This window comes from Populus nigra, chromosome 3 (genome assembly GCF_951802175.1).
Source record: "Populus nigra chromosome 3, ddPopNigr1.1, whole genome shotgun sequence".
In the NCBI taxonomy this organism is placed as follows: domain Eukaryota; kingdom Viridiplantae; phylum Streptophyta; class Magnoliopsida; order Malpighiales; family Salicaceae; genus Populus; species Populus nigra.
Window position 1 is genome coordinate 23997830 of NC_084854.1, and position 25226 is coordinate 24023055.

General features: G+C 34.7%; 3 protein-coding genes across 3 annotated transcripts; 2 read left to right on the forward strand and 1 right to left on the reverse strand.

Annotated features, from left to right (window-relative positions):
- Positions 1–874: 874 nt before the first annotated feature.
- On the forward strand, positions 875–2468 carry LOC133688429 (pheromone-processing carboxypeptidase KEX1-like). The gene is made up of 4 exons (XM_062107910.1): positions 875–1361; positions 1427–1552; positions 1667–1806; positions 2256–2468. Exons 1-4 carry the CDS (start codon positions 1128–1130, stop codon positions 2275–2277), a joined length of 522 nt encoding a protein of 173 aa, XP_061963894.1. The 5' UTR covers positions 875–1127; the 3' UTR covers positions 2278–2468.
- A 450-nt stretch (positions 2469–2918) lies between these two features.
- Positions 2919–3365, reverse strand: LOC133689469 (uncharacterized). Its single transcript, XM_062109327.1, has 2 exons — positions 3257–3365; positions 2919–3166 (listed from the first exon to the last, which is right to left on the reverse strand). The coding sequence occupies exons 1-2, from the start codon at positions 3363–3365 to the stop codon at positions 2919–2921; spliced, it is 357 nt and encodes a 118-aa protein (XP_061965311.1).
- Positions 3366–14623: 11258 nt separating this feature from the next.
- On the forward strand, positions 14624–16217 carry LOC133688430 (polyubiquitin 9-like). The gene is made up of 3 exons (XM_062107911.1): positions 14624–15232; positions 15354–15496; positions 15932–16217. The coding sequence occupies exons 1-3, from the start codon at positions 14882–14884 to the stop codon at positions 15954–15956; spliced, it is 519 nt and encodes a 172-aa protein (XP_061963895.1). The 5' UTR covers positions 14624–14881; the 3' UTR covers positions 15957–16217.
- The last annotated feature ends 9009 nt before the right edge of the window (positions 16218–25226 follow it).

Consider the following 25226-nt stretch of genomic DNA (forward strand, 5'->3'; position numbering starts at 1 on the left):
TGCTTAAAAATATATTAAAGTAAAGTTTTTTTTATTTTTAAAAAATTATTTTTAATATCAGTACATCAAATAATTTAAAAAAATATATAAAAAATTATTTTAAGTGAAAAAAAATTTAAACTTTTAAAAAATATGGTTTACACCGCGCTCCCTAGCACACAGTACCTGAAAAATTAAGGGGTTCCAGCTGAAACTTTTATATAAACACATGAATCTGGTTCTGACTTAGACACCCTTCTTCCTTTCAGATGTTATAATGGCCGAAGCTGATGCATATATAGTACTGTCCACTTGAAACAAGATTCTGATTTAGACACCCTTCTCTCTTTCATGTGTTATGGCGGCCGAATCTGATTCATAGTACTGTCCACTTGAAAGCACGAGACAATTTTCCAATAAAAACATCTAGAATATATATATATATATATATGTTGGTCATATTCAAGAATATAAAAGGTATCTGAACCCTCGAACTTTAATTTATATACAAAATTAATTGTAGAAAAAAGGTAGTGTGGTGTATCTATTTTTACCTACGCACTAAGCTTTTTAAAATCTATTATAGTATCTGTTTTCTTTTAATTAAAACTCAAATCTACTTTTTTTTTTAAAAAAAACCTGTAAGATATTCAACCATTTAAATATCAAGTTTGCTCACGAGAGTGTGCTGATATATAAAAATCCATTAGTGACCAGCTGCACCTAACAATAATTTTTTTATGATTATTTGATAGATTTTCCCATCAGACATCGCCTCGCCGATAGAAGCTTCTTATTCGCCACTATAATACAATCAATCAAATAACCTTGGAAAGGAACCCCGATTTTACGTGAAGAATTTATACTTGAAATTTTTCACGTGAAGAATTTTTGAATCGGATGCCATTGCTTTTGACCTAAAAATTCTCTCTTTTTTTGTTCAAGCTAGCTTAAGCACAAGGAAAATACTCAGACTACCTACAAAAACCATGCCTCTGAATCCATTCTGTCAATCAAATTAGCTCATAAGCACTAAAATCCCTCTTCAAGAAAAGAGATATTTAATCCAAATCATTTGCTAATTACTCTAATAATCATCAGGATTTTACTATCTATATTTGGTCTTTGTTCTAAGGCTCCTAGCAGCTATGCAGATCATCGTGGAAATCATACCTGGAGGCAAACGAATCACTCTGGACGTGGCGAGCACAGATAACATCTCGAGCGTCAAGGCCAAAATCAAAGAAACAGAAGGGATTCCTATTGAGCAGCAAGCTTTATATTCTGATAGCCGGTTGCTGCACGGCACGGATATCCTCGAACATTGCGGGGTCAAGAACGATGATACACTTCGTCTAGTCAAACTTGAGGGACTTGTTCAGGTGAATCACTTAGGCCCAACAACAATCTATAACTTACTGACTACTTATACCATGCTGTTTTGCAGGACGACGACGACGACGACGACGATGACGACGACGACGACGACGATGAAGACGACGACGACGACGACGACGACGACGACGACGACGATGACGACGACGACAACCATGGGAGACAAGCTCCTTTTACAGTTAAGTCATTGCATGGATATAATCCTGCCCATGAACAATATAGACCTGTTTTTTAGCTTCTATGGATGTAAGCATTGAGCTAGCAATTCGATAAACTATGACTTCTTTTACAGAAAGGGTTAATGAGAGATAAGGTACTAATGAGTGCTCGTGTTCCTGGTCGTCGTCGTCGTCGACGACGTCGTCGTCAGCGTGATGTTATAATTATTTATCCGCCAACGTCAACGCCACCGCCACCGCCACCCCGAGATGAGTGAGTTTTATGAATTTCCCTAGACTACAATTATTAGTATTACACTACATATTTGACCCCCAGCTAAATAAGTTATTTATTATTATTATTATTTTTGTATTTTTAAATTATTTTAATATGATAATATCAAAAATAAAAATTTAAAATAAAATAATATATTATTTCAATATATTTTTAAATAAATAAAAAAATTATTAAGTAATTGATATCACAGTATTGGGCTCGAAATAAATAGTTCCAAAAAGAACAAATCCCAAAGAATTTGAAATTTTTGCATTTTCTTAATAAAACAAAATTCCCAAGGACTTATCCTTTTGTATTTTATAATTAGTAAAATAGGGGTGATTGTCATGTAATAGAAATTGAGGAAAAAAAGAAGCATATTAATTATTATTTGTTGAGTAAGTAACTAGCTTTCTGTGCTCAATTCTTTTGTGTTTTCCTTATAGAGGAGGATGCTTCATTCTATAAAGAAGAGACTATCATGCCGGTGCTTGGACGACAATATCCTCAAGTACTGGAATGCTACAGGAAGAGCCATCTGAAGCTAGTCCAGATGGTGTGTGTGTGTGTGGATTAATTAAGAGATAATGATAGATTGTGTGTTTTGTTATTCCTAATCTATGAAACAAAAAGAATCCAATAAATAAATATATTATATATATGTGTGCGATTCTAATACCGGCTCTTAAATTAATTTGGTAAAATGAATGTTGAGAGTTTTTTCCTTGTTCTTACCGAGGAAGATGGAAACCGAGTTTATTGGCTTTAGTTGTAAAAGCCGATCCGAGGACTAACCCGGGAAAAAAATTTGGTTGGTTGAGTAATTGGATGAATAATTTTTTATTAAAACAATAATGTTTTGCACTTTATTTGTAAGACATCGAACTGATTCAATTGTCTTGTTCAACTGAAAATTTGGCTTAAATCATACTCCAAGTCCCAGGATTTTTTTGGTTATAAATCGAGGCTAAAACCCAAAATTAAATTAAACGAGGAAACATCATTCCAATCAAGTCATAGTATAAAAACCAATACAAGCCCTCTGGAGGGTCATTAATAGTCGAATCCTTTCTAGAAAGTAGATGTTTGGAAAGTTCAAAGTTAGCAAGCTAATCAGTAGCAACATTCGCCTCCCTGCAAGAATATTGTACTTGTTCTACCAAATCTCTACTTAGAGCTTCACGAGCTCTGTTAATCAAGGCAAAGTTAACATCAGCTTTCATGGACTGTTTCAGGAGCATACCCACCACAACCAAGAAATCAGATTCCAAAATAATCTTGTGAAAGCCCAAATACCAAGCCAACTCTAGCCCTGTAATCACCGTCCATAATTCAGTAAGAACTGAAGTACAAATCCCTGTATTAATAGCAAAACCTCTAATTCAAGAGCCCATGTAATCCCTAATTAATCCTCCCGCCATTGCTAAACCTGGGTTGCATTTACTACATCCATCTACATTTAATTGCATCCAATCTGGAGGAGGATATTTCCATCCCACAACATTCATCTTCTTAGGAATCAAAGTATTAAACTCCTCATGAAGTCCAGCTCCCATTATGTCTTTGGTCAAACCCCAAATAGCCATTAAAGGATGGCTAGCCACTTCTAGGGTCTCTTTAAAAATGCAACAATTCCTATACTTCCAAAAGAACATACGATAAAAAATGTATTTTTTTAATGTAAGATAAGAATTTTTTTTATTTAAATACTTCAATTCAAAATGAAAAGATAATATTTTTCAAACATATGATAAAAATCTTTTGAAATAATTTTTTAAATTTTATTATTTACAATATATATGGATTATTTCTTAATTATTTCATGTATAATATTAAAATCTCAAACAATTATTTTTAATTTTTTTCGAGTTGACCTGAGTCAACTTAAATACTCTAAAACCTGATCTCTTGACAAGATCAACTCCAGAATGGATTTAATAAGTATGCCTCAGAAGTATTAGGAATTGTCTAGTTTTACGAAAGTAATCATAATTATCAATCCAACTATTGTATTGGGCTGAAAATTTACCTAGAGTTTCCTAGAATATTGTTCTATGTTAGAATAAAATTCTAGGTCAATCGAAGTTTTGGAAGACCTTATGGTATAGGTCAGAACAAGTTGTACAAGTTTTGTTATTTATTTTATTTTGACTTTTGGAGTTTTTATTTGGCAAAGATCCTTTTCCTATAAGATGTGGTAGCTTGTTTTGGAAATTTTGTTTTTTTACAAGGATTTTTAATGGACTACAACATATTTTTCAAGTGTGACAAAGACTCCTTATTCATGGATTCCTTATTCATAGTTCATCCTAACTACACGAGTAAAGAAGGGCTGATAGTATTTCATAAGAGATTGGTTAGCTTATTTTGGAGAGTTTTCTATAAAGAAGGTTAAGGACAACAATTAATTTCCTTTTAAAAGAATGACAAATACAAGGTTATAATTAAAATCCTCTCCTATCTAGTAAACTACTTGGATGGCAACTTCTCATTTAGTTTCTAGGATTATTGGGTACATAGTATTATAGGCTATAAATAAGCCTTGTATCAAACATGCAATATTTTCTTCTCTTATCATTGCAGCATAGGAATCGGATTTATGGACTTTATTTCTTTTACATTAGTTACACACACAAGGCTTATTTGAACTTAATTAATATTTTATTTTTAATTAGAATTCAAAACTTGTTTGGATCAAAGTTTGAGCTTATTAATATAAGTTTTGACTTAGTTTTATAAGTGGATCAATTACAATGACCACTACAAGATTCCACAGTTTTACCGACGGAAAAATTCTGTCGGTGTGTGATTAGAAGTTCATCGGTGATTTTTTTACCGACGTCATCACCGACGGATTACGTCCGTCAGCTTTACCTTCATCGGTGATTCCCATTTCCGTCGCCATATTGGTCGGAAAAACAAAAAAACCATTTGCCGATGGTTTTACAGACGGAAGTTGCGTGCCAAAAAAAAGATTCCCGCTTGAAATATACCGACGGATTTTTAGTCCGTCGGTGATATTGTGATTTACTGACGGATACAAACCGTCGATAAATCTATCGGTGAGTGTATGAAATACCGACCGAATATGTCCGTCTGTAAATTCGTCGGTACTTGTGGAAGCTACTGTTTAATGCCGACGGATTACTTCCGTTGGTAAGTCTGTCGGTGATTTTTTAAAATCCCGACCGAATTCATCCGTCGGTAAAAGCCTTGGTAATATTTTTTTTTTCTGAATTTGTTTTTAAAAAATTATTTAGGATATATAATATAAAACTATATAAATTAATTGTAATACAAACCAATTATGCAAATAAAATTTATATTAAACATTAAAAAAAAAGTTAAATAATATTCATTACAAACTGAATATGTTTCAAGAAAAATTTTAAATGAAGTTTTAAAGGTAAATAATGTTGATTACAAATTAATATAAAGGTGGAGCTGGTGGAGGAGGAGGAGATCCTGGCGGAGGCTGGTGGTTATACGACCAAAAAAGATTAGGCGCACATGTTCCACTATTTGACAAGTTCATAATCATTTCGCGAAGCTGTTTATAAGCCGCTTTTTGTTGTTCATGAGCCGCTTCATACTCCGCTTTTTGTTGTGCTTGAGACGCTTTGAGTTGCTCAGACTCCGCTCTTTGTTGTGCATGAGACGCTTTGAGTTGTGCGTACTCCGCTTGTAGGTTATCGTATTTCTCGGTGAGCTGAGCCGTGTGTTGCTGCAAGGCCACGAACTCCTTAGATTGAGAGCTCGATATTGATTGGGAGCTCCCAACGGTTGAAACACTACGGGTCGACCGCAAGTTGTCGACCGTAGTGTTGGAGAGCCCGTAAACCCGATTTTTATCGAGTCCACCTGACGAGCCAACCTCCATCCATAAATCCGGATCGAATTCTGGATGGGTCAAAATATCATCCCCGTATCTCTCCCTCAACCGATTATTATAGGTCTCCTGAAAATAAAAATAAAAAGTAATCATCATATTCAATACAATGAACATAATAACTTACAAAATAAAATGGTTGAAAACAAACATACCACGAAATTCTGAGCACGGTTATCAACGAACTGTTGCGCCCCCTTCTGGTGGTCTTGACTCCGCACGTGCGTCTCCACAAATAGCTCCATCAGGCTCGGCTCACGTCCAAGAGACGCAGCCTATAATGAAAAAAGATATATTAACAACAACTGAATTTAACGATATATTTAATTTAAATTAATCTTACCATCCGTTTCGCATGTGCAGCAAACGGAACGAAGCCGCCAGTGTGCGTTGTCACCTCGCCATGAATTGGCCGATTCCGGTTTCTAGCACCGGACTGTGAGCGTCGTGTGAACCGCTCAGACGTCACGTGCTCAAGATAGTGCGGCCTTATATCTTCTGGGATGTATATCGGTTTGAAATCCCTCCAAACCGCAATATCGTTCCATCCTTGGAAACCCCTATCGCTCACGGTTTTTTTTTTGCCTTTTTCTGTGCTTCATACCAAAAATCACGCAACCTACTTCATGCAACCAAAAATTACATTTCGAAACATAAATTTTTGTCTAAAAAAAATTCTGTAATGTTTTCGATCTTACCTAGTTGCCGCGTGATTTTCCCACACCCTCCTCACAACAGTGTTATGCTCACTGTCCCAACAGAATTTGTGCTGTGTATAAATAAACAAGTTTAAATAAAAACAATAATTTATTTACAATTATATTAATAATTTATTACAAATAAGCTGAAAATTATAAATTAACACCAACCTGAAATCTGCCAAACCATGCATTGATTTGAGGCATCCATTCAGGATGCTTGGATATTTGACTCCATTGAAACAATGGAATCTCCATCGACGATTTAAACGCTGATGATATTACTCGGGCGGCTTTAATGTTTGTGAACCTGAAAATAAGTGAAATAAATTCAATAGTGATTACTTCATAAATTATGTTGTAATTTAAAAAAAAAAACTAAAACCTTAACAAACTTACATTGAAAGGTCGTCCTTCCACCGTGCCTCGTACTTGCGGCTAAATTGATTCCGCTGCGAAGGCAAGCCGCCTCTGCGCTGTGAAGTACCGCTGGAAGAGGCAGCAGCATCGGTTGACGTCGCAGGTGGTGTAGGTGCCTCTTCTTGAGCGGCACTTAAGGAAATATCATCATCGCTGCTAGACAAACTAGCTGCGACCACACTTGAACGACTAGCTTTGGTTTTCGTTCTACGCATCTACACAATTTGATACAAATAATTATATAATTAAATTCAAATGTAAAAAAAAAATTCAACAGCACCTCTCCTATACCGGATACTACCCAAATCCACAAACCTGCACATATTAACAATAGCCACAACCAATTTACCCAATCTATACTAATTATTCCAACATATTCAATTACTAATCCTAAGGTAAATTCAACATTAAGAATTACAATTCAAGTAATTATTTAAAATTATGCCAATACAACAAAACAATAAATTAAAAAAAAAACTCTAGAATAACAATCAAAATAAATGGAAAAAATTAAACACAAAGCATGCAATAATAGAGTAAAACTAATAATTATTCCAACATATTCAATTACTAATTCTAAGATAAATTCAACATTAAGAATTACAATTCAACAAATTATTCAATAATTATGCCAATACAACAAAACAATAAATTAAAAAAAAACTCTAGCATAACAATCAAAATAAATGAAAAAAATTAAACACAAATCATGCAATAATAAAGTAAAATTAATAATTATTCCAACATATTCAATTACTAATTCTATGGTAAATTCAACATTAACAATAAATATTCAACAAATTAACTAATAATAATTATGCCAATACAACAATAAAAAATATTCAATAAATTCAAAAAAAAAACTATAGACTTTAGCAATGAATTATGCAAAAAAAACTATACACTTTATCTACATTACAAAAAATACACCAAAACAAAAAAAATAACCAAAAAAATAGCAAAAAAAAACCATTAAAGTAAAATGAAATAGAGGAAACACTAACCTTTTAAACTAATGGAGATTCACGATAAAAAAAGCTTGAGATCGCCTGAAGAACGGAGAGGAAAAGAATGGTGAAAAACTGAGGAGAAGAGAAAATGAACTGAAGAGGCGGTCGGGATAGGTTAAAAGCCAGTTTTACCGACGAATTCACCGATAGATATAAAATTAATTATTATTTTAATTTATTCCATCGGTGATGTGTTAGAAATCAGTCGGTAACATTTGAATTTCGCACCAAATTTTTTAATGGCGCTTCATATTTTTCGCAGTCCGTCGGTAAGATGACGCGGTCAAAGATGCATTAAATGCACAACCCTTTGATATTCGCGCGGTCTGTCGCTAATTGTGTTGATAAAATTGAGAGAGTACCGACGGATCTAAGTCCGTCGGTGATCTAGTGGCATTACCAGTAATTATTTTTGAACTCTCTGTGAAACACCGACGGACTTAGGTCCGTCGGTGTGGCCGTCGGTGATCTGGTGGCATTACTAGTAATTATTTTCAAACTCTCTGTGAAACAGCGACGGACTTACGTCCGTTGGAGTGGCCATCGGTGATGTGGTGGCATTACCAGTAATTATTTTCGAACTCTCTGTGAAACACCGACAGACTTAGGTCCGTCGGTGATCTGGTGGCATTACCAGTAATTATTTTCGAACTCTCTGTGAAACACCGACGGACTTAGGTCCGTCGGTGTGGCCGTTGGTGATCTGGTGGCATTACCAGTAATTATTGAATGTCACAAAATATATCATTCATGATCAATAATTATTTCAAGTAATTATTTTGTAATTGTGGCATTTCAACTAATTATTTCAAGTAATAAATATTTTGTGTTTCAAAATATATCATCCATAATCTAAATTACATGAAAAAAAGGGTTTTACATAGGGCTTCATTTTGGTAGTTAGTCAGAATTTTCTTCTTCTTCATCATCAACTGAATTGTCATCACCTTCATCGCAATCTTCAATATGAATATCATCTTCTTCATCGACATTTGCTTGTCCGCTAGAGCTAAAAAAAAATTCAACTCCTCTGCGTCAACATCAACAAGACTATAATCGAAAACACGAAAATTCAAATTTTCTTCCAATTCAATCGAAGGAGCAACTCGATATGATTCAACCACCTCACTAACTTGAAAGACTTCATCTCACATACTTGTGTCTTCGTTCTCATCCTAAACAACCTCGACACGACCCCGGGGTTTCGTTTTTAAAACATACAACCAATCCACTCTTGATCGATCCTTTCTAAATGAAGGGGTGTATGTGTAATAAACTTGTTGACATTGCTTTGCGAAAACAAAGACATCGTTTATGTTGTGGAGTCTAGCTTTTGAGTTGATTTCGATCAGACCATAGTGCGGATCAACTCTGATTCCTCTGTCAGTCGTGTCATACCAATAACATTTGAATACAAACACTATATTCTACTCGTTATGATATTGCAGTTCGACCACCACTTCTAATCTACCATAGTAGTCAACTTCTAACTCACTACTAGTGGATCCCTTAACACAAACACCGTTGTTGTATGTTTTTCTTCCTTGCCCGTATTCTACAATATGGAAAACATATCCATTGACAAAATACCCGTTGTAGCACTTACATTTTCTTTCAGGCCCCAGGCTTAGTGAAGACAATGACTTAGGTGCACTCCTTCCCATTTGATAAACCTTGTATGTAATGTACATCAATAAACAGTAAATGAACGAGAATCTCGTAATGACATGCATACGTAAAGTAATTTTGCAAGTTAGAATGAGTTTGTGATAGTGCTTACATGTGTTCTGAACCACGTGGCGAACTGCTCATCTTGTAATTGAAAGATCTGGGATTCGGTCAGCTGTGAGTTATTGGATAGCAAATATTGACGATGTTGCCTGCAAGTGATAATGAGTGTATGATATTACAATATATAATTAACAGTATATTACTAACAAAGTTTAATTAGTATAAACTTACTGAATAAAAGGTCTCAGCTCATCACAGTTAAATAGAACATAGTTGTGTGCTTGTTTGAACTCTATTTTCGACAAATATCTTCCTCTTACGACATTTTTAGGTGTGGGTCGTCCAGTATTGGAGAATATTGACAAGTTCCCACTGGAAGGCACTTCACCGCCATCATCATGCCGTGGAACGCGATTGATTCTCGTTCTCAGATGAGGTTCGAAATAGACGAGATAAATGTTGAGATCTCCTCAACAATATAGGCCTCACATATCGAAGCCTCAACATTAGCCTTGTTCTTAACTTTTTTCTTGAGATTAAACAAGTACCTACATTGAAATATTAATCAAGTATTTTCAATTAAGAAAAACATATAAAATACTTTTATATATGAATTACATTGCAACTGTAATATCTAACCGTTCGAATGGGTACATCCATCTATATTGGACCGGTCCTCCAGCTTTTGCCTCAAACAGTAGATGTACAGGGAGATGCTCCATTGAGTCAAAAAATGATGGAGGGAATATCATCTCAAGTTTGCATAGTGTCTCGATGATATTCGTTTGAATCCTCTCAATGTGATCAACATTCAACTTGCTAGAGCATATATCTCTGAAGAAATGACTGATCTCCGTGAGTGCATCCCATATTCCTTTTGGCAACAAATCACAAAAAGCTAATGGGATGAGTGTTTGCATAAACACGTGGCAGTCATGACTCTTCATTCCATACAATCTGCAGTCCTCTATATTAACCAGCCTTGATATGTTCGATGCATGTCCATCCGGAAAACGCAGACTCTTAAGCCATTTGTAGACTACCAGTTGTGCGTTTTTCTCTAATATGAAGCTTGCTCTTGGTTTTGCGACCCGTGACTCATTATAAACCAACTCTATATTTTTACGGTTACAGTATGAAGCTATATCCAATCTAGCCTTGATGTTGTCCTTTGTCTTCCTCTTCACATCTATGACGGTGTTGAAAATGTTCTCAAACATGTTCTTTTCAATGTGCATGACGTCAAGGTTATGGGGGAGCAGATTGGTCTTCCAATAAGGAAGCTCCCAAAAGATACTTCGCTTTACCCAATTATGGGTCAAACCAAAACCAGGAAACTTTTGCTTACCTGATTGAAAGCCAAACACAATGTCACCGTACTCTGAGACAAAATATGCAATTCTTCACCAGAAAGACGCGGGGATGCAACATCTTTTTCAACTCTGCCAACAAAGAAATCTTTTCTGTTCTTTCTGTACCTGTGATGAAGTGGCAAGAAGCGACGGTGACAGTCAAAAAAGGAAGCTTTACCTCCATTTGCTAGCGTGAATGCCTTATTGTTTTCCATGCAGTATGGACATGCGAGTTTCCCATGCGTGCTCCAACCAGAAAGCATTCCATAAGCTGGAAAATCATTGATAATCCACATCAAAGCTGCCCTCATAAGGAAATTTTGTTTCCTCGATATATCATAAGTCAGAGCTCCGGAGGACCACAACTGCGCCAACTCATCAATCAACGGTCGAAGACAAACATCTATATTCCGCCCCGGGCTTCTTGGACCGGGTATGACAATAGATAAAAACATAAACTCCGGCCTCATACACATTCCCGGTGGCAAGTTATAAACTGTAAGTATGACCGGCCAACAAGAATAAGGAGCAGCAAATGACCCAATTGGGTTGAATCCGTCTGTACACAACCCAAGACGCATATTCTTTGATTCAGCTGAAAAGTAGGGATGAACACTGTTAAAGTGTTTCCACGCTTCGCCGTCAGAAGGATGAACCATCACTCCATCAACCGCATGGTGTGCTTGGTGCTATGTCATGTGCTCAGCAGTCCTTGGTGACATGAATAACCTCTGCAGTCTAGGTGTGATTGGGAAGTATCTAAGTTTTTTATATGCCACTAGAGTCTTTCCCCTGCCAGTTCTAGGTTTGTAACGGGAATGCCCGCATGTCATGCACTCGGTCATCTCAGCATTTTCAAGGTAGTATAACATGCAGAAGTTAGGGCACATCTCAATTTTTTGGTATCCTAAACCGATGGGTTTCATCATAGACTTCGCAGCATAGAAGTTCTCTTTCAGTATGTTCCCTTCAGGTAAAATGCTTCTTGCCCATTCAATAATCTTATCATACCTGGCCTCACTCAACCCGTGATCTGACTTGATGGTGAACACTTGTGCTACGACCGATAATTTACTGTGGTTCGTGCAGCCATCCCATAATGGTTTGTCAGAATCTTTCAACAAATCAAAAAACCTAGCTGCATCTGCATTAGATTCTTCTTCTACGATTGGACATTAACTGCCATTACCTTGATTCATTCTCATTGAATCCATAACCATATTTCTGTAAGGATTAGTGTTGTCATTTGCCGCTTCATGCACGTTGTTAGCACTAGAAGTAGACCCAACCACCGTTTCTTCCATTCTCCTCTCACTCTCGCTAACAAACACTTCTCCATGTGCATACCAACACTGGTAATTCTCCATAAACCCTTTGTGTAGAAGATGCATCATTACAACATCTTGATGCAAATACTTTTTATTTTCACACTTCCTGCATGGACACCTAATACCGCCTCCAGTAAAATTTCTGGGAATAGATGTTGTGAAATTAATAAAACCCTGAACCTCGTTACAATAATCCATCCTCCGCAATCCTTGGGGTGAATCTCGATACATCCATGAACGATCATCCATGACTTATATCGAACCTCTATAAAATTATGATGACATCATGTATTAATTAACTAAGTTAGGTAAATAAACTTGCAAAAATATTACTTTACCTCGAGATTATCCAACAAACCAATCACAACTTCTCATAAATATTAAATATTCATTATCATTTATCAACATCCATACGAATTAAAATATATAAATTTACAGAAATTATCACTCCACAATACCATTGATAAAACTTTAAACGGGCTCATTAAGCAAGTTACTAATTATTTCAAAATATCACATGTAATTCGGTAGTTTCATAAAGTTTTAACAATTTACAAACAAATACAATCTTACAAAATCTAAAACAAACCATAACAGGTATAAAATTATACATTCATATACTACAAGTTTGTTTGAGAAATAACAATAAAACATGTACATCTACTAACAAAATACATATACTAAAAAAACAATAAAATTGACATTTAATTAAAGGTTAAAATTTAAAAAGATAGAAATTACTTACAAAAATTGATAAAATCCATCGGTAAATCAGAACACGAATGCTGTGACCACAAAACTTCAAGAAATATAACTTGTTGTGCTGATATGAGGAAGATTTTTTTTGGGGGGGGAGGGGGGGCTGGTTGTTTGCAGATGGGGAGAGTTAGGATGAGGAAGAAGAAGGAGAAATAGGGGAGGAGAGGGTCGGCAGAGCTGACATATATTAACTTTTTCCGACGGTTTCACCGACGGACAATCCGTCGGTGAGTACGTCAGTGATTCTGACGAAAAAATCGACATGTCACCGTACGGATCTGCCATTTCAAATCCCTCGGTGAGTCCGTCGGCAATTTAAATGGCGAACCGGCCACGTCACTGTACGGGCACTGTACGGGATGTTATTTTGAATCCGTCGGCAAAAAATAACCCGCCAAAACCTCCACGTCAGCGACCCGTTTTTTTTTAATTCGTAAACTTTTCCGTCCATAGTTCAGTCGGTAGTTACCGACTGAATTACGGACGGAAAATGATCCGTCGGTATTTACCGACTGAATTACGGACGGAAAAGTGTCCGTCGGTAATTTCAAGCTCAAATTACCGACAGAAATATTCCATCGGTAAATCCGTTGGTATATAGCGAATTTCTAGTAGTTGACATGCATGTCCATTAAGATTATTAAACTCTTATTTGCATCGCCTGATCAGAAGATAGAAGCTCTTAATACAATCAATCAAATAAAATTGGCAAGGAACCCCGATTTTACGTTAAGAATTCATACTAGAAAATTTTCAAATGATCAGGAGTATCTTCCATGCCATGATAGGCCTTTTTTCCTTTTCTTTTGAATCAGATGCCATTGCTTTTGACGTAAAAATTCTTTGTTTTTTGTTCAAGCTAGCTTTAAGCACAAGGAAAATACTCAGACTACCTATAAGAGAGGTTTATTAGCCAGCTGCTAACATGCATGCATATCGATATAGCACTAAGAAGTATCCAAGGACTGAGAATCCCCGGCCAAGAATATCAAGAAAACGAAGTGCATGTTAACATCCGTTCCATGCAATTATAATTATGTTTGACATTGTAATAGTAATGGTAATTTAAAGTATTTTTTATTTAAAAATATATTAAAATAATTTTTTTAATTTTTAAAATTATTTTTAACACCAATATATCTAACAATCTAAAAATTTATATAAAAATTTATTCAGATATCTCAAATTATTTGTTTTTATGCAAAATTAATTGTAGAAAAAAGGTAGTGTGGTGTATCTAGTTTTACCTATGCACTAAGCTTTTTAAAATCTATTATAGGATCTCTTTTCTTTTAATTAAAACTCAAATCTACTTTTTTAAAAAAAAAAAAAAACCTGTAAGATATTCAACCATTTAAATATCAAGTTTGCTCACGAGAGTGTGCTGATATATAAAAATCCATTAGTGACCAGCTGCACCTAACAATAATTTTTTTATGATTATTTGATAGATTTTCCCATCAGACATCGCCTCGCCGATAGAAGCTTTTTATTCGCCACTATAATACAATCAATCAAATAACCTTGGAAAGGAACCCCGATTTTACGTGAAGAATTTATACTCGAAATTTTTCACAGATCAGGAGTAGTATATATCTTCCATGCCATGATTTAACATTTTTTTTCTTTTGAATCGGATGCCATTGCTTTTGACCTAAAAATTCTCTCTTTTTTTGTTCAAGCTAGCTTAAGCACAAGGAAAATACTCAGACTACCTACAAAAACCATGCCTCTGAATCCATTCTGTCAATCAAATTAGCTCATAAGCACTAAAATCCCTCTTCAAGAAAAGAGATATTTAATCCAAATCATTTGCTAATTACTCTAATAATCATCAGGATTTTACTATCTATATTTGGTCTTTGTTCTAAGGCTCCTAGCAGCTATGCAGATCATCGTGGAAATCATACCTGGAGGCAAACGAATCACTCTGGACGTGGCGAGCACAGATAACATCTCGAGCGTCAAGGCCAAAATCAAAGAAACAGAAGGGATTCCTATTGAGCAGCAAGATTTATATTATGATAGCCGGTTGCTGCACGGCACGGATATCCTCGAACATTGCGGGGTCAAGAACGATGATACACTTCGTCTAGTCAACCTTGAGGGGCTCGAACAGGTGAATCACTTAGGCCTCATCCCAACAACAATCTATAACGACGACGACGACGACGACGACGAGGAGGACTACGACGACGATGATGACAACGACCATGGGAGAGAAGATCATTTTACAGTTAAGTCATTGCATGGATCAGAGTTATAATCCTGCCCATGAACAATATAGACCTGTTTTTTAGCTTCTATGGATGTAAGCATTGAGCTAGCAATTCGATAAACTATGACTTCTTTTACAGGGTGTGTTGCTAATGAGAACTGGTGTCCCTACTGGTGTCCCTACTGGTGTCCCTCGTCGTCGTCGTCGTCGTCGTCGTTCTCGTCCTCGTCGTCAAGATGATGTTATAATTGTTTATCCGCCAATGCCACCGCCGCCCCCACCGTGAGTTTTATGAATTTCCCTAGACTACAATTATTAGTATTACGCTAGTTGTTTGACCCCAACTAAATAGGTTATTTATTATTATTTTTTTATATTTTAAAATTATTTTGATCAGTTGATATTAAAAATAAAAATTTAAAATAAAACAATATATAATTTCAATACATTTCTAAATAAATGAAAAATTTAAAAAGCAATTGATACCGAATAGGCTCCAAATAAATGGTTCCGAAAAGAAAAAATCCCAAAGAAATTGATATTTTTGCATTTTCTTAATAAAACAAAATTCCCAAGGACGTATCTTTTTGTATTTTATAATTAGTAAAATAGGGATGGTTGTCATGGAATAGAAATTGAGAAAAAAAGCATATTAATTATTATTTATTGAGTAATTAACTAGCTTTCTATGCTCAATTCTTTTTTTTTCCCTTGTAGATCACCAGAATGCAAATGTCAATAAAGAAGAGACTAGCATGCCGATGCTTGGACAACAATATCCTCAAGTACTGGAATGCTACAGGAAGAGCCATCTGAAGCTAGTCCAGATGGTGTGTGTGTGTGTGTGTGTGTGTGTGTGTGTGTGTGTGTGTGTGTGGGGGGGGGGGGGGGGGGATTAATTAAGAGATAATGATAGATTGTGTGTTTTGTTATTCCTAATCTATGAAACGAAAAGAATCCAATAAATAAATATATTATATGTATGCCATTCTAATTTGCCCAAGTACCGGTTCTTAAATTAATTTGGTAAAATGAATGTTGAGAGTTTTTTCCTTGTTTTTACCCAGGAAGATGGAAACCGAGTAACCATCTAGATGGTGGCCCAGTGGTAAGAGTTTGGGACCAAGAGGTTTGCTCCCTCTGTGGTCTCAGGTTCCAGCCCTGTGGTTGCTCATATGATGGTCACTGGAGGCTTACATGGTCGTTAACTTCAGGGCCCGTGGGATTAGTCGAGGTGCGCGCAAGCTGGCCCGAACACCCACGTTAAACTAAAAAAAAAAAGAAAAATGGAAACCGAGTTTATTGGGTTTAATTAGTTGTAAAAACCGATCCAAGGACTAACCTGGAAAAAAAAATTGGTTTTTCTAGTTAGATTTATTGGCCGATAAAATTTAATAACTATGATATGAAAAATTACTTCTTCCGCGATCAATTAACTTCCTCTATATTTTAACTAATCTTTATATTGAATTTGAAATTTCATGATTCAAGAAATAATTGATTGAATCACAGAAACAAAAACAAAGACAAAAACCAAGGATATTTTTCATATGTATCCCAGGCGCTTGTTAAATTATTTTAAAGAAAATGATGAGAATTGATTGGCTAATGGCTGGTGATTATGGAGTTGGGATTAGGGGTAATGAACCCTGCGTTGCGAATCAAGGGGAGGGGACCCAAATAGTATGTCCGTGTTCATTGGAATTAAAGAATTGACAGTGGCAATTCTAGCAAGCATCAAGCAAGATTCATGGTGGATCTTGCAGGCTTGGGGACGACTGTACTTTTCTTTCCAAATCAGAAGCTATAAACCATGCGTTTTCTCAAAGCAGACCTGAGCCAGCCCCATGATCAACAGACACCTTTCCAGGGAAAAACATGCTTCTCCTTTCTGAAAATCCAAGCATACAGAACTAATTTCCAAACCATTACTATCCCTTGTAAAGGAGCTTTTGGTTGACTTTTTGATAAAGTTAGTTTAAAAAAATTGATCACCAGTAATTGAAAGACATGTATTTGAATTAGAAAAAAAAAAGAGATTTAACAGTTTGTTTTTATTCTAGTTAAGGCACTCTTGAAAAAATATCTGTGAATTTTTTGTTCTTGATACTTTAACTATAAGTTAATATATTGTTATGTTGTATATATTCATATGATAATGTATATATTTTTTTCTGGTTTTTAGCATGCCTCCACGAGGATCCATATTAGATTCTAGGAGTGACAGGTCCACTTCAAGGAGTGACAGGTCCACTTTATCTAAATCATTTCAAACTCCATCAAGACATAATAACAAAGGATCCACATTTCATTAACTTGTGTATCAGAACGCAAATGAATATTATATACCTACTTTGGGGAGTACACATCCTCCTCAACATGATTATGGAAGGGTTTAAGCATATCAATATTGTGAGGGCTTTTATTTTCAAGATTTGCTTCAAACTCAAAGAGGTTCTCTCAAGATAACTAACTTGTTTATGGAGGACATAATTCATATAGGAGTTATGAGAGAGTTGATGGTGATGATGTGAACATTAGAGATGAAGATGAGGAAGACGGTAGTAATGAGAGAGGTGTATGTGATGAGGATCAAGATAGCGTTCCATCAAACCACGGTTCAACATCTTCTCCATATAATTATGGTCAAAGTGTTAAAAGGAAGGGTTTTGACACACCTATGATCCAATTACAAGAAAAAAAGAGCTTTGTTTATATGGAACAACAGAGTAAGTTGAAACTTTTAAAAACTAACTTATTAAAGTTATATTTTCAGGTATGAAAAAAATTACTTATTATTGTGTAATTACTTGTTTAATAAAAGTTTGTTATTATATACTTTCAGGTTCAATAACGCATCGTGTGGACATGCAATCGGAGATATTTTGAGGTCCAATTTTAAAGGAGCATGACACTCTTGGGAAAAAGTAGATTCAATGTACAGGGATGAACTCTTTAAAGAGTTTAAGGTAAGAACCAACACTAATTGCCATATTCCTTTCAATTTTGATCACTTTAATGTAGCATTATGAAAATTATCAACTGAATAGCTATAGAAGTGTGCTGGTAATTGCCTTGTTATTTGTAACCATAAATTATCAACTGAATAGCAGGGACTGATTTGTGTTATAATTTGTTCTTATTTCTTGTTTACTCTTTAATATCATTTAATTTCTTTAGTTATTACATCATCTTGCAAATTTTGAACAAGATAACACAGTATGATTAATTATTTCTATACTTTGAAATTTTGTGCACTCTTTTTACTTGGTATATATATTATTTGGTAGAAAAAATATTCCTTTCCTGAGGAAGATGAGTCGGTTGTTCGTAATATTTGGGAAGATAAGGCTAGGATAGCTTTGAATCAACAATTGACACGAGCTCGCAAGAAAGCCATGTCAAAAGAAAACACTACACATATTATAGATTGCCTTGATAAAGGTCTTGCTTGGATAAACAATGACGACTGTAATCAAATGATCAAAGATGTTTAGTCCACCCCTGAATTTCAAAGGAGGTCTGAATCTGCTAGGAGAAATCGATTAACCAAAACAGATGGCAAAATAAGCACTCATTCTGGAGAAACAGTGTCATTTGCATCATATCAAGCTAACATGGTAAGGATTATTTTTTTTATGCTTAAGATAATGAATTAAAATTTTTAAATTTATCTTTTATAATATTTATTAATCTTGAAAGCAAGAGGAAGCTAGTGGAAGAGAACCTCCATGGGATGATGTCTTTTCAGTTTTGCATCAAAGTACTAAGCAGTCTGGTAACTTCGTTGACAACAAGTCTAAAAAAGTGGTTGTATGTATTTATTTGATTATTTATTTATTTAACTTAAGTATTATTTAACATTCAAATGAATTTATAATTGCATGTATTTTATTTGTAGGAAAATTATAAAATGGAGATGATTTCAAAGTATGGAATTAATCGGGAAAATCATCCTTCATTTGATGAAGCAGCTTGGTGTGTGGCTTCAGGAGGAGTTACAAAGGGCAGGGTATATGACGCACCTCGTATGCCAAAATATATAGTTAGTACAAGCTCTTCATCACATTCCTACTCGGTGGAGTCATCATATCCCAGTTCATCGTATCAAGCATTGCAAAAGGAGATAAAGAATAAAGAAGAGGAGATAAAGAAAAAAAGATGATTTTATTCTTGAAATGAAACGGCAGATGGATTCCATGAAAGAATATCTTGTGAACAATCTTAGATACCATGGTGGGACATCAAATATTGGCTAAGGTATGCCACCACCTTTGACTCCATCAACGTTGTCACCTATGGCTCCCCAGATAATGACACCTATGGGTCCCACATCTCAACCAATTTATCGACCTGCACCTCAACCACTATATCCTGATTCATCTTGTGCCAATCCACAATATCATGGTTTGTCTCCGTGACCAGCACCATGATTGTATCTTTTGTTGTTTCTTTTTATTGTATTTCGACTTATTTGTGTTAATGCAAGTTTAACTAAATTTTTATAATATGAATATTATTTTTATTCCATTTTTTATTAGTGATATTATTATTTTTAATATTAATTTATGTTGGTTATATATATATATATTCCACAATGTTTAAAATATCCATAAATAATTAATTAAACAAATTAAAAGTCATTTTGATAAATAAAAAAAAATTAATTTAATAAAAATAATATAGTCAGCAACAGACAATCCGTTGCTCATTCACAAAATCAGCAACAGAATTTTCGTTGCTGCGAAATCAGCAACGAACAAATCCGTTGTTTAAAAATCAGCAACGACAAATCTGCTTTTGATATTTGCTGTTGCTGATTCCATTGCTAAATTGTTTTAGCAACGGATTTTAATGTTATTTGCAACGAGTAGTTAGTTGCTAATTACTATAATTTTTTTAGTAGTGCACTATAATACAATCAATCAAATAACCTTCGAAAGGAACCCCGATTTTACGTGAGGAATTTATACTGGAAATTGTTCACATGATCAGGAGTAGTATCTTCCATGCCATGATTCAACTTTTTCTTTTCTTTTGAATCGGATGCCATTGCTTTTGACCTAAAAATTCTCTTTTTTTTTTCAAGCTAGCTTAAGCACAAGGAAAATACTCAGACTACCTACAAAAACCATGCCTCTGAATCCATTCTATCAATCAAATTAGCTCATGAGCACTAAAATCCCTCTTCAAGAAAAGAGATATTTAAACCAAATCATTTGCTAATTACTCTAATAATCATCAGGATTTACTATCTATATTTGGTCTTTGTTCTAAGGCTCCTAGCAGCTATGCAGATCATCGTGGAAATCATACCTGGAGGCAAACGAATCACTCTGGACGTGGCGAGCACAGATAACATCTCGAGCGTCAAGGCCAAAATCAAAGAAACAGAAGGGATACCTATTGAGCAGCAAGCTTTATATTCTGATAGCCGGTTGCTGCACGACACGGATATCCTCGAACATTGCGGGGTCAAGAACGATGATACACTTCGTCTAGTCAAACTTGAGGGGCTCGAACGGGTGATCAGTACTTGGCCTCATCCGAACAATAATCTATAACTTACTGACTACTTATAACAAGCTGTTTTGCAGGAGGAAGATGATGATGAGGGAGATGATAATGGTAGACAACCTCCTATTATAGACATATCACCGTCGCTAGGGGCAGAGTTAATGGTATAATCCTGCCCATGAACATTATAGACCAGTTTTTTAGCTTCTATGGATGTAAACATTGAGCTAACAATTTTATAAACTATGACTTCTTTTACAGAATATTCATCAATATCACGGGCCAAGACCTGTGCGTGGGCGTGGTCGTGGGCGCGGCATTGGTCGGATAAATTAAATAAATTTAGCCAGGATAATAACTTATCTAATTCAATTAGAAAAATTGTTCGGGTAAGGCTTCAAATCCTGAGTTTTCCTAGTTAAACATGATAGGCCAAGCCAAGTTCAATGACTATGGCATAAAAGTATTACCTTTTCCACACCCAATTAAATTTCTCTATATTTTGACCAATCTCTATTGACTTCGAAATTTTATAATTCAAAAAGTAATTGATTGAATCACAAAAAACCCAATGATGATTTTCATGTGTGTTCCATGCGCTTATTAAAATTCTTTAAAAAAAAAATATGATGAGAAAACAGGAGGAAGATATTTTTTTCTTAAAAAAAAATACATATGGTTACACTTTGATTGGCTAATGGCTGGTGATTATGAGATTAGGATTAGGGGTAACCTTGCGAATTAAGGGGAGGGGACCCAAATATTAATGGGAATTACAGACTTGATTCTGGCATTTCTAGCAAGCATTAAGCAGGATTCAGGATGGATCTTGCAGGCAGGCTTTGGGACAACCTTTCTCCTTTCGAAAATTCCAAGCACACGGAACTTTCCTTACTATCCCTTATAAAGTTATAAAGCACCAGGATGCCACTCTCTCCTTCCACTTCTATGATACAGAGCAAATTCTGGAGAATCAAACTGGTGGCATGGCATGCACAGGTGGCAGTGTTGCAGATGACAGTGCTGGTGTGGAATGAGTGAACGTGTGAGCCGTGAAGATGGAGGAATTAGCGGGAAAAGTACTTGTGAAATCTTTTATGAGTTAGTTGAGTAGGTAACAGATTGTATAAGAAGAGAATTGTGCAGCTAGAGTGTCTTGGATTGGATCATTTTGTAAAACTTCTCTCTGTTTTATATCTTCTGTGTTCCTTTCATTCTTTCTGCTATCCTTCTTGTAATCATAAGTCATTTATAAAAGTCAGATTCATTGATTCATCTCTGTGTGCTTCAGATCTTTAATTATTACCGGTAACAAATAGCGGAGCAAACTCGGAACCTGTTTAAGATTGAAATAACAAGATTGCAATGGCGAAAGGAAATGGAGATTTGAAGGCGGAAGAGTCAATCGAAACCCTTGCTCCGGGTAAAAAGATGGTAGATATGTGAATGTTAATGGAGTAGAAGCATGGCATGAACAGATCTTGGATTTCAAGCTAAAACTAGGCTATCTAGGGTAGAATTTCCAACATTTAATGGGGATGATCTAGAAGAATACTGGGTGTTTAGATGCGAAAGGTTCTTTGATCTTGACAGAACTCCTGAAGAAGCCAGAGTAAATTTAGCTTCAGTCCATTCAGAAGGGGAAGCGTTAGAGTGGCATCAGGTTTTTGCACGAGCTGTTTGCATTACAAGGAAAATATATCAAGAAGTTCGGAACTCGGGAAGATAAAGAGATAGGGAGGGTAATTTGTATGCCAGGACAGCTAAACTGGTTGCAGATGAATCAAATTGTTAAATCTTCGGGATGAAGAAATGGAGTTGCTTTGAACTGGAAGTTACTGAGACTATACCTGCTGATACAATCCAAAAAAAGGTTGAATAATAAAATTCAATTCTAGCGTAATTATATCTTCTATCCAACTTTACGAAACAATTATAATTTTCAATCCAACTATTGGATGGGGTTTAAAATTTACCTAGAATTCCCCGAAAGATTATTCTACATTGGGATAAAATTTCAGGTCAACGGAGTTTAGGCAGGCCTTATGGTATAGGTTAGAACAAGTTGTACAAGTTTTGTTATTTACTTACTTTTAACTTATGGACTTTCTATTTAAGCTCTGTTTGTTTGCTAGAAAGTAGTTTTTTTTTAGAAAGTGAATTCCAGAAAAATAAATTCCTGGAAAGTGAATTATTTTCCGATGTTTGATAGTGTAATGGAAAATAAGTTGGAAAATATTTTCCAGTGTTTGGTTATGTCATGGAAAATAAACTGGAAAATAACTTATTAATGTTTTATTTTTTTCAAGTTTATTAAAATAATGAGGAACAAATCTTACAAATTAAAAAGTTGAATGAGAATGAAATTGAAAAAAATATATAATTTCATAAATTATTTCAAATAAAAAAAATAATAAAAAAAATAATACAGATCAAATCTAAAAAATACAAAAAATTAAAAGATGAAGAAATTAAAATAATAATAATAAACATTTTATAAATTATTTCAAATAAAATAAGTAACAATCAAAAGAATGAGGACCAAATTTGATAAATAAAAAATTTCAATTAAAAAATAATAAGGGAAAAGCAAATAACAATTATAAAAATAAGGATCAAAGTTAATATAAAAATTAAATTCTCAGGGATGAAATTGAAAAATAAATATTCAAAACAAAATATATATAGCAATCAAAAGTTTGAGGACCAGATTTGATATAATCAGCAAATAATATGACATTTCTAAATTTTTCACAACTTCCGGAAAGTGTTTTCCGCCCAAAATAAAAGAAAAACACTTTCCTGAAAACCAAGCCAAATTTTTCTTTGACCAGAAAGTGTTTTCCGTTGACCAACTTTTCTAATGACAAACAAACACAGAAAAATTTGGAAAGTAATTTTCCGGAAATCACTTTCCGGGAAACAAACATACCCTTAGTAATGATTCTTTTCTTGCAAGAATGTGACATCTTGTTTTGAAAAAAATTTAATTCTATAAGGATTTTTAATGGATTACAACATAATTTTCAATTGTGGCAAAGACTCATTAATGTTCAAAAATCCTTTTTTTATAAGGATTCATTATTCATCTTAAGTACACAAGGAAAGAATAGTTGATGGTATTTAATAATAGATTTGTTAGTTATTTTGGGGAGTTTTCTAATCCTACAAGGAAAGTTAAGGACAACAACTAGTTTCTTTTAAAAAAATAATAAATACAAGGCTATAATTAAAATCCTCTTCTATCTAGGAAACTACTTGGCAGCAACTTCTCCTTTTATTTCTAGGATTATAGGGTAGCATTATAGGATATAAATAAGTCTTATATCATACCTGCAACATTTTCTTTTCTTATTGTCTTGTCACGGTTGCATAGGAATCAGACTTGTGGATTTTATTTCTTTTACATCAACTGCAACACGAGGCTTGTGTGGGTTTAATTAATATTTTATTTTCAGTTAAGATCCAATGCTGGTTTGGATCAAGATTTGGGCTTGCTAGTATAAGTTTTGGATTAATTTTATAAGTGATTCAATTCAGCTTACAATGATAGATCCATTATGGTTAATTTTTTAAAAGTACTTAAACTCTTATAAGCCTAAGTTTCCGCAACTTTTGATCAATAATAATTCTAAAGTTTTCTCAACTTAACGTATAAGAATGATACTTGCATCATTTAGTTCTTAAGAAAACTATATTAACTCGCTTTGTAGCATCATTCAATTTAATTACAACGATTTAATTACAATAGTACTGGTGTCTTGAAATATGTTAATAATTGTATCACACTCCTATCAAATTTCTTTCGGTTTTTTGGAATCAGATTTTAATATTAATTATGAGTTGCGTGACCACATTATCACAAGAACCATGAAGATTTCCCCCTACAAGAAATCATGATCATAGAATTGTATTTAAGGTTCTGAACCGGTTAACATGAAACCCTATCGATACCCCCCTGGTCAAAAGGATGTGATCGAAAACCTCGAGCAAGAACGTTAAATATTGGCATTGTGCAACCCAGTAACAGTCCCTTCTCTTCCCCGGTTATTTTGGTTAAAAAGAAAGATGCATCATGGAGAATGTGTGTAGAGTATAGAAGAGTGAATCATATTACTGTAACGGACCAGTTCCCAATTACAGTAATTGACCGGATTCACTGTGTCTTTTTTCCTGAAAAAAATGCACATTCACTATGCATATGAAGCGATTTCATAACACTGCTAAAAAGTGGTTTGGGCCATCAAACCTTTCCATAGGGGCACAACTAAATGTAAGGCTCTTTTGAAAAATACATCTGAGATGTAATTTTCTTCTCAATTTGCTCCTTCCATAATTTCTTAACAGATCAAAGACGCTTGATTTGATCGAATTGCCTCCTCTTGTAAGCATATACTATGAAACAACTGCATGATGCTGTTCATTGTTGATTAACAGGCATCCTGCTAAAACTTGAAATACAGTATTTTCTATCTGATGAAGTTGGCAAATCATA